At 39.4% G+C, this 9412-nt stretch overlaps 1 protein-coding gene across 1 annotated transcript in view; it reads left to right on the plus strand.

Annotated features, from left to right (window-relative positions):
• LOC118331826 (plastin-3-like) overlaps window positions 1–9412 on the plus strand; it is a 21338-nt gene that overhangs the window by 6826 nt on the left and 5100 nt on the right. Inside the window, exons 3-13 of the mRNA XM_035666907.1 lie at window positions 1304–1408; window positions 1587–1738; window positions 4303–4432; window positions 4638–4770; window positions 5636–5717; window positions 5805–5970; window positions 6091–6233; window positions 7120–7215; window positions 7996–8105; window positions 8238–8355; window positions 8443–8573. Of these exons, the coding sequence (XP_035522800.1) occupies window positions 1348–1408; window positions 1587–1738; window positions 4303–4432; window positions 4638–4770; window positions 5636–5717; window positions 5805–5970; window positions 6091–6233; window positions 7120–7215; window positions 7996–8105; window positions 8238–8355; window positions 8443–8573 (1322 nt within the window). The 5' untranslated portion in view covers window positions 1304–1347. The remainder of the gene's footprint in view (window positions 1–1303; window positions 1409–1586; window positions 1739–4302; window positions 4433–4637; window positions 4771–5635; window positions 5718–5804; window positions 5971–6090; window positions 6234–7119; window positions 7216–7995; window positions 8106–8237; window positions 8356–8442; window positions 8574–9412) is intronic.

The following is a 9412-nucleotide window of genomic DNA, read 5'->3' on the forward strand; positions in this document are numbered from 1 at the left end:
CGCAGTAAGTCTAGATGGCTGAAATCACGAAAATAACTTCACCAGTTCAGCCATACTTTTTATAATGATCACTATTAATCAGGTGGATTATGATCCATTGAACTGACTGGACAATCAACTATTCCCTAATATGGTTTAACACATGCAGTACTGTGGAAACCAGAAAGGGCCTTGCTCAGGATTTCTGACTAATACGCCGTAAAAATCAACAGTCTGTACTTTAAATCAGGAAATGGGAAAACTTTTCTGTCTGGAAAAATGTGTGATCTTTAGTCACCGCAGTATAAACCTCATCTTTGTTTTCTGAACACTTGTGTTGGAGAGGAATGCCACCATACCAGTTTAGCCTTGGAGAGCAAGGCGGCAGTACGCCCTGCTCACCTCTCTGTAAGTGGAGCTCCATCTGCCCAGGCCTCATGCATTCCTCCGCCACTACAGGACGGGAAGGAGGTACTCAGAGGAATTCCTTATTTTCAGTGATTTTCAGAGGGTTGCAGAGGAGTTCAAGTGTTTTTTAGTCATGCAAGAAAACTTGAGTCTCGCTGGCTCTAGTCTTGTTATGTGACTTGACTCTTTACACATTTAAATAAAGCTGAAATTTAAAGACAGTTTCTTGATAAAACAGCATCAAGATCTTTACATTTCAGAGAGGCACAATAATAACACAAATATAAATTGACTTTATTTGTAGGGCAGATAAAAGGTCAAAAAAAGCAAGAGATTAAAGTAAAACTTTCAAGTTTTAGAGCAGTTGGAGGACATACTGTTGCAGTAAGCAGATTTGACAGAAATGTAGAAAAATCACGTAAAAACTGAAGTAGTCTCGGCTTCTCTGGCAGTTTTTTGTACAGCATCCTTGTTGCTATACAATGGAACCAACAGGAAATTACTTTGATTATGGGAGAGAGGCGTGCTTGGAAAAGGAAAAGGGCTCAGGAGAGAAACTAAAGAGAACAGTAGATATGATCAGCGGGGGTGGGGGTCAGTGAGGACTCGGCTATGTGAGGGACTACTTTAAGAGTTTTTAGAGCTGACAGAAGATGGAGGATTTCTGGTCACTTCTCCAGTGGCAAGGGGGCAGAAAAGTTGAGACCTGCTCTTTGATCTGAGTAGCGGAACAGGGAGCAGTGAGGTGATTGATTCAGAGTTAAGGGGGTGCAGATTCCTTTGTTGGTTTAAGAAGCAGAAGGCTGCAGCAAGTAGGATATGTTTACACGGCTGGGAGGAGGTGTATGGGAGGCTGATGAAGATTGGGTTCCTCTTAAGACCCTGTTAATGACTCTTTGCTCTTTCCCCTCTGCAGTCTCACGTTTCTCTGACTGACCACCTCAGGTCAATCACAGAAAAATGTCTGGAAAGATAACAAAAGAGGAGATGGAGGAGATGAGAGAAATCTTTGGGAAAATTGGTGAGTAAAAGCAATCTTATCATAGCGTTATGAGACAGTATTTTTTTATGTTTGATATCACTGTAAATTTAAATAAATGAGGGATTTTAATTTCTGTAGATCAAAAGATGAACTGTTACAGTCGTTGTAATTGTACAGTTTATCCTGGAGTCTGATGGTTCTTTTTGTGTTTCTGTAGATCTGGACAACGATGGACATATCTGTGATTATGAACTCCATGAGCTCCTTAAAGATGCCGGCCATGCCCTACCTGGATACATGGTTCGAGAGATCATCCAGAAGCTCGATCGCAACAAGGATAATAAGATCAGCTTTGAAGAGTTTCTGTCGGTAAGTTCAGCGGCCCTCAGGACAGCTTCTACTGTCAAACCTTGACACGTTTGCAACTTCTGTTCAGAGCTTTTCTTACGGTGAATTAGTCTTTGTTTTCTTTTCTGACTAAAAGCACCTCGCCCTCCTAGATGGGGCCGCTATGCAAAGCAACTTTTAGCAGCTACAAATGCACGACAGGGTTGAAAAGCCTCCACAAACCACACATGCATACATCCTCACGGAATGTGGAAGTGAGGTCAGCAAAGTGGTGTGAGTTCCAGTATTTAGTTTCAGCGGTGATGAAGGAGAGCAGTCATTCACAGGGGCTGCTTCTGGCAGAGGTCGAGCAAAACCTCCTGTAGCTGCGTTTAGTCTCTTCTGTGATCGTAAATGTCCTGTTTTAGGGGACGTGGCTGTTCACTTGGTCACTTCTAAATTTAACCCAGACTATGATAACGACAGAGAGGAACACATTCAATTGGATGATCCTAAAACTGTGTTGTCTGAATATCTGTGAGTCCAGTTATACTCTAATGGGTTATAATCTCACAGTTTAAGGTACTCTTTATGGTTGTTATTGTTATAATAATAATAATAAACATAAAAACTGTATTTATGCAAAACCTTTGAAACAAAGTCCTTTACATAGGAAATCACTTAGCTGCTAAACAGCATTGTTGAGTTGTGTTATAAAGGTGTGTGCTCCCACTAAGCCTTGATAAAACACCCCTTGACAAAATATGTCCCTATGGATGATAACAGCCCAGATTAAATCTATCTGAATATCCTGCCCATAGATGTGAAGCTAAAAAAAGAAAACAGTTTTTTGCTAACCGTGCAATGTCATAATTCTCTTGTTGTGGTTACCTCTTTTACCTACAGCACCCAGTGTCTGTGCGTGTTTGAGGTAAATTGTGCTGTGTATCACAGTGGCAGGATGAATGGCTCATTGTGGTCACACCAGCGCCTGTGGGGCTGAGGTCACTGATGAAGCAGTGATAACTTCAGGTTCAGGAAATATCACGCATATCACCACAGAATGCGTATTGTCAAAGCAGCTCGTATGAAGCCGCTCGCACATTACTGATAAGCTACATACAGTATGAACTCACACCTAGAGCTCTCTGAGGTCCCATTGGTTGTTGCTGAGGCTGATTTAATGTTTAGAGGTAATTATTTAATGTTGGTATGTGGGGACGAGCCTGAGGGTGGTGTTGGTGTGGAGGATGATAACAGCTGTAGCCCTGGCGGTTTACTGTAACTATTAAGCACCCTAATGGCACTCACATACTCAACTGTAATACTTAGATTATATTTGTAGTTAATGTACAGTCTCACTTTAAATCACTCCGCTGTACTTAAATCAACAGAACAACATCAGTTGCTTTTATGAACCCAGCAACCTGACCTCTTCCCGGACCTTTCCTTTTAACAAACGCTGTTTTTCCTCTTGTCACAAGCACTAGATGTTCACTGTATCTTCCCAGCCCTTTAGCTGGCCGGTTGGCTTTTTGTTTTCATACCACTGAGGAGTGCTGCTGGGTGCTGAGTGACCTTGGCTGTCACGGTGGCTAACAGGAGCTCGACAAGACAAGAAGCGATTCAAACAACATTAGAAGGAGAGAAGATGATTGAGGCTTTTGCGCAGAAGTATGACTGTAACCAAAGAGCTTTTCCACCATTGATTAATCCATCGTTTATTCTGTGATTGAGTTGAAATTAAAAAACTGAATGACAAACAATCATCATGAGTGATAGCAAAAATTATCTGACAGGTGTGTTACAGTACAAATGGATTTACCAGAATCACGGTGTAATAACAGAATGTGGTTTCTTTATAGATTTTTAGATTTTTAGATATACATACTCAGTGGGTGCTTTATTAGATACACATTGTGTATAGTCTAATGCAATCCAACACAACTGTTCTGCCATAAAGTGTATTTTATAATGTCTACATTGTTCATTGATTTTTTTTTTGACAGTCTGCCAATATTATCGGCTGATATTGGCCTATAACAAATATATTGTATTAGCGTATATGTCATCCAATATGTGCCCATATGAATACATAATGCAAAGGGCTTGTAGTTTTTACAGTACTGATGCTAAGCTTAGCTGTTTTATTTTTATTTATACTCAAAGTATCTCAAAGTCACTTTCAAAAATTTGCCTGGCCGCAAAAAAACAATATCGGTTGGGTTCTAGTAGAATTGATAGCTGATCTGGTGCATTGAATTGCATTAGATTGTACAGGTGTACCTAATAAAGTGGCCACTGAGTGTATATGATACTTTCCCTATTAATACTAATGTGATGCCGATGCTACAGACATGCTATAATTGACACAAAAATCATTATTTTGGCACAAGTAATTGCAATTTCGATTTAAGAAAGCAAATATTTTGTTTCTAGGAGTTTAAATGAGTTGTCAAAAGCAATGAATGTGATTGCTTACTCACAAATCAAAATGAACATAAATATGTCTTAAAAATTCCATAAATTTCAGCCTAAAACAAGAATGCAGGATTTTCAAGGCACAGCGGTGATTTGTTACTGAGCATTCTTTGGTCTTGCTTTAGATTGTCCAGGAGCTGAAGGGCAGTGAGATAGCAAAAACCTTCCGCAAGGTCATCAACAGAAAAGAAGGCATCCTGGCTATTGGAGGGACGTCTGAGCTGTCAAGCGAAGGCACACAACACTCGTTCTCCGGTAAGACACACACACATCGTCTCCTTCCCCTCTCCAGTCACTGCTAATCTTTGTCATAATCTGCTGACTTTGTACCCTCTGCACTTCAGCTGCAGATGCTCCATTTACCACTGAAGAAGCCCATAATGAACAAAGGGACCCTCTGAGCGATTATATTGTTGGTGTTTTGTGTTTAAGTGACGCCTGTATATGTTCTTCGTTACAGAGGAGGAGCGATATGCCTTTGTGAACTGGATCAACACTGCTCTGGAAAAAGACCCTGACTGCCAACATGTCCTGCCCATGGATCCCAACACAGACTCTCTCTTCACGTCAGTCGGAGACGGTATAGTCCTCTGGTGAGAGTTCCTGTTAACACTTCAAGCCAGCAGCATAACTCCCCCCTCCCTCACCTTGCTCTCACCTAGCTACACCTCTGAAATGAATGTCATATACCTGCATCTTCCTGCAGCTAATGTTGTGATCACAGTCTGCCTGAGAAAAGATAAATATGAGCCGGTATTGGAGAATCAGTTAACCATAACAACATTCAGCCTCACCATAGAGGAGATATTGGTAATAATACAATACTCATTGAATTATATATCTAGAAATGATCACACATTGTTCATTATGTATTTGTTAAATCACCAGTTCATGGTTCACCAATGTACAGTTGAAACAGAAAATGTAACATAAAAAAAATGTTGCAAACACTGCTGTAATATATATATATTAGGCTGAATGTCATTTTACAGATAAAGAAGCTTACAAGTCTTACAAGTAATCAGCAACATATCATATTATGTTTTTAGATGAAACTGCAAACTGCAGAGCCACAAACACAGCAGATCGTCTGAGCATATTCCAGACAGACAAACTGCATGACAAAGAGAAACGCTGTTCACATGCTGAAACTAAATTAAGTGCAGGTCAACACTAGTTAGGGAGCAACCTCATATGATACATGTTTGCTACATTATTTCCATTTGTCTAATTGTCAAACATACATCCACCACAATTAGAGGCAACATTTGGAAAATGTACATTCTTTCTTTTTTATTTATTGTAGGCATAGTTGCCTTTATTAGATAGTATTCAGTTTGATGATGTGCAACAAAAAGTCCCAAGCTTAAGATTGTGTTGCTATCTTATCTTATTTTACAACGTTGATACTGCATCAGATGTGTGATAAAATGTTGTTATTTCTTTATGTTTGCACAGCAAAATGATCAACCTGTCAGTGCCAGACACTATTGATGAGAGGACCATAAATAAGAAGAAGCTAACACCGTTTACGATACAGGTCAGTTTAATTTGCCGTATGTCAGTGCTGCCCTTTGTCTTCCTTTTTATGTGAATTTTCTAACAGCTGGTGCTTTGTATCTTACAGGAGAATCTGAACCTGGCCCTGAACTCAGCATCTGCTATTGGCTGCCATGTGGTGAACATTGGTGCCTTAGACCTGAAAGAGGGGAAACCTCATCTGGTGCTGGGCCTGCTGTGGCAGATCATCAAGATCGGTCTATTTGCTGACATCGAGCTCAGCAGAAATGAAGGTATAGAGCATAATTGATAAGTCCATTGCATAACATGTATTTTAGCTTGTGTTCCTAGGGTCACTAGGGTTTCCTGGTCTGTTGTTAAGTAGCTTAACTGATCATTAACACCCTCGACAGCGCTGGCAGCATTGCTGAGAGACGGGGAAACCCTGGAGGACCTGATGAAGCTGTCTCCAGAAGAACTGCTGTTGCGCTGGGCAAACTTTCACCTGGAAAATGCTGGCTGGCAGAAGATCAACAACTTCAGCTCTGACATCAAGGTGGGCCTCATCACTGATGCTGAATGTCGCTGATGCATTTAAACACTAGATGAATTTATTTAAAGAGATTATATTTACAGGATAAAAGGTTTGGGTTTTAAGTTTCTTTGGTAGAGTTTGTTTTGTTTTTTTGTTAGCTCATTTTTGCTTGTTTATTTCCATTGGCCAACATCTATCAGCACACGGGGCCAGGCAGTGCATGTTTGTGTTTGCACAAACTCACTCAATGTCCGCCTCCACGGCTCCCAAAATGGCATTGAATGGGTAGTGTCTCTTTCAGACCAACATGAGCAAACTGTTAAATGTGTGCTTTACGTAAGCATTGAAGATATTGTGTGCACATTTTGTGGTTAAAAAGGTACATAAGTACTTTAGTTTTATTTATTAAAGAAGTTCAGATAAATAACAATTACTATGTCAGATGTACCGTATTTGTTGGGTTGAAAATGTCACTACGCTGTCAGGCCATGGCAGGTATACAAGCTTCTGCACCTGTCTGGGTTTCTCTCATGCTATCTCTTGCTGGATATTCTGATCATAGAAATGATTCAGAGATACTTTAATTCTCTAAAATGTAATTTTAAAATTCAATATTTATTAATTTAATATAATTCATAGCTTATACTTACTATATGACTAATACAGTGTTTATAAAGGAAATCTAATGTTCTACTTATTTTGAGAAACCCAGAACATCTACTGTAAATACTTGATTTAAATACAAAACCTAGTGTGCACAGTGAAAGTTGCTCACAAGCAGTTTATCTTCACTTAGAGTACAGCTATCTTAATGAAACAAAACATACAATTATGTTACACAGTGGGTTTTCCTGTTCATTCATCAGTAGAAATCTAATTGCTGTTGTTTGTTTGTTTTTATTTCCAGGACTCGAGGGCCTACTTCCACCTCCTGAATCAAATCTCTCCAAAGGGCACAGAGGAAGATCAGCCACGCATAGACATCAACATGGCAGGCTTCAGTGTAAGCGTTTTGACAGTCTGCACCCACAGTTGAGTATCTCCACGACAACGTGGTCACACAGCCAAAACAATATTTCAAGAAAAAAGAAGCGAATATGGATGATGGTGTTCAGGGAAGCACGAGAGGAGAAAAGTAATGACTGGGGGGGGCGGCAACGCTCAGCTTGTGGCATATTGATATAAAAACAAAATGCACACAAACCAAAATGAAGTGAAGAACTAATAACAAATACAACCTGAGAAGAGGACCATAGACTCGGGATGTTGGACCAGGTTGGTACGGGGAGGCGCAGAAGTACTGCTTTTAGGGTGGATCTCTCAGGCTACCCATTGATGCTTACCAACATGAAGTGCTCTTCTTGGTCCAGTTGAATTGTTTAAGAGTGGATTTTGTTTTCAAAAATGTTAGCTGACTCTCCCCTAAATACACGATGAAATATTCATGACTAGATATGCAACAAAGTTTAAGTTCAGAACTATGTGAATAACAGAAGAACCAGCTCTGAACAATCTGAAGCTGCCTTTTGTTAGCTAACTGGCCCGCAGACTTATTTTACCATATAAAGTCATTTTATTATTAGAATGTGACAACAAGCCACTCCTACTGGATACATCGGTTAGTATGCATAAGTTAGTTAAATGGTAGTTAGCTAGCTACCAGATATTTTACGCGTATAGCTACCAGAGTGACGTTAGAAATATCAGAAATAGTAACCAAGCCTTTTCAGTTCTGGTGAGACAGACAACCTGCATGTTTAGAACCAGTATGGCCATATGAAAGCCCCTAAATCCCACAATCCTTTGCTGTCTAGGTGAGACACGAGAAGAGAGGACATTCCGAAACTGGATGAACTCTCTGGGAGTTAACCCACATGTCAATCATCTGTATGGGTATGTACCACAAACAAAATACTCTTCTTTGCACTGGAATCTGAAGAGTTCCCATAACTGGTGTGATCTTATATTCTTCTCTTTATATCTTGTTTAATGTTAATGATTATCAAATACAACCTCGTCTTCTAGAGACCTACAGGACGCCATGGTCATCCTTCAACTCTATGAGAAGATTAAAGTGCCTGTTGACTGGAACAACAAGGTCAACAAGCCACCTTACCCCAAGCTGGGAACCAACATGAAAAAGGTAAATCGGATTCCTTTTGATCTCAGCCAAGTAAAAAAATATATATTTTCTGGCTCTTTTACCACCTGTTTTATTTTTTGCCCCTAGTTGGAGAATTGTAACTATGCAGTGGAACTGGGCAAAACAGCCAAGTTCTCCCTCGTTGGCATCGGCGGGCAGGACCTGAACGATGGCAACGCTACCCTGACTCTGGCACTGGTGTGGCAGCTGATGAGAAGGTGAACTACATCAGGATCTCTTCATAAAATAACAAGATAGAAATACCTTTCTGAAATTTAAAAACTGCTTTCCATTTTTGGTCTACTGGAAGAAGAAAAAATCAAAATGTATAAAGAAAGTCGAATGAGGGCCCTCAGTAATTTAAGGAATTGCTGAGGTTTTCTGAGGGGAAAAAAACAAATCAAACTGCTTTAGTTATTTGGGTACATGACCATGATGCTCTATCTATAGAACATTTTCTTTTTCAGTCACTATGTGTCTGTGTGGTAATTTGAAACACTACAATCACCATTGTCTTCATTAAAAGATTTATTGTGAAAGCTCTGTATATTTACCGTAAACAATTTGAAGGGAGTCGGTGCACTGCAAAAACAGCCCTTCTAGAAACAAGCCAAATAATCTTAAATATAATCACAATTTTTGTATTCAGCAAAGAAACCTCCCAGTGGGATAAGTCAGTTTTGCTTGGCTAGAATTCTTAAAACTAGCATAAGAATCTAGCCACTGAAAGACTGTAAGATAAAAAGCCAAAAATGTAAGCAAGTTGTGCTTATTACAAGCAATGAAAGCTGAAAGATAGACTTTCTTAAAATAAGTATTTTTGTCACTTTATTGAGCTGAATTTAAGAATTTGTATTGTTATCTAAGATTAATAATCAGCAAAAAAAAAAAAAGCTTACAATAAAACACATTTTCTTCAAACACTGGGACAAGACTACTATCTCTTCAATTGGAAGTTGTGCAAGTGGTCTAACTCTTAAAATAATCTTGTTCCTCTGGATATTATGCAAACCTTTGTTCATTAGTTCAATATCAGCTGTAATATCTTATTAAGACA

The sequence above is a fragment of the Morone saxatilis genome, unplaced genomic scaffold (genome assembly GCF_004916995.1).
Source record: "Morone saxatilis isolate NCDOM2014 unplaced genomic scaffold, NCSU_SB_2.0 Contig20, whole genome shotgun sequence".
Taxonomy (NCBI): Eukaryota; Metazoa; Chordata; class Actinopteri; family Moronidae; genus Morone; species Morone saxatilis.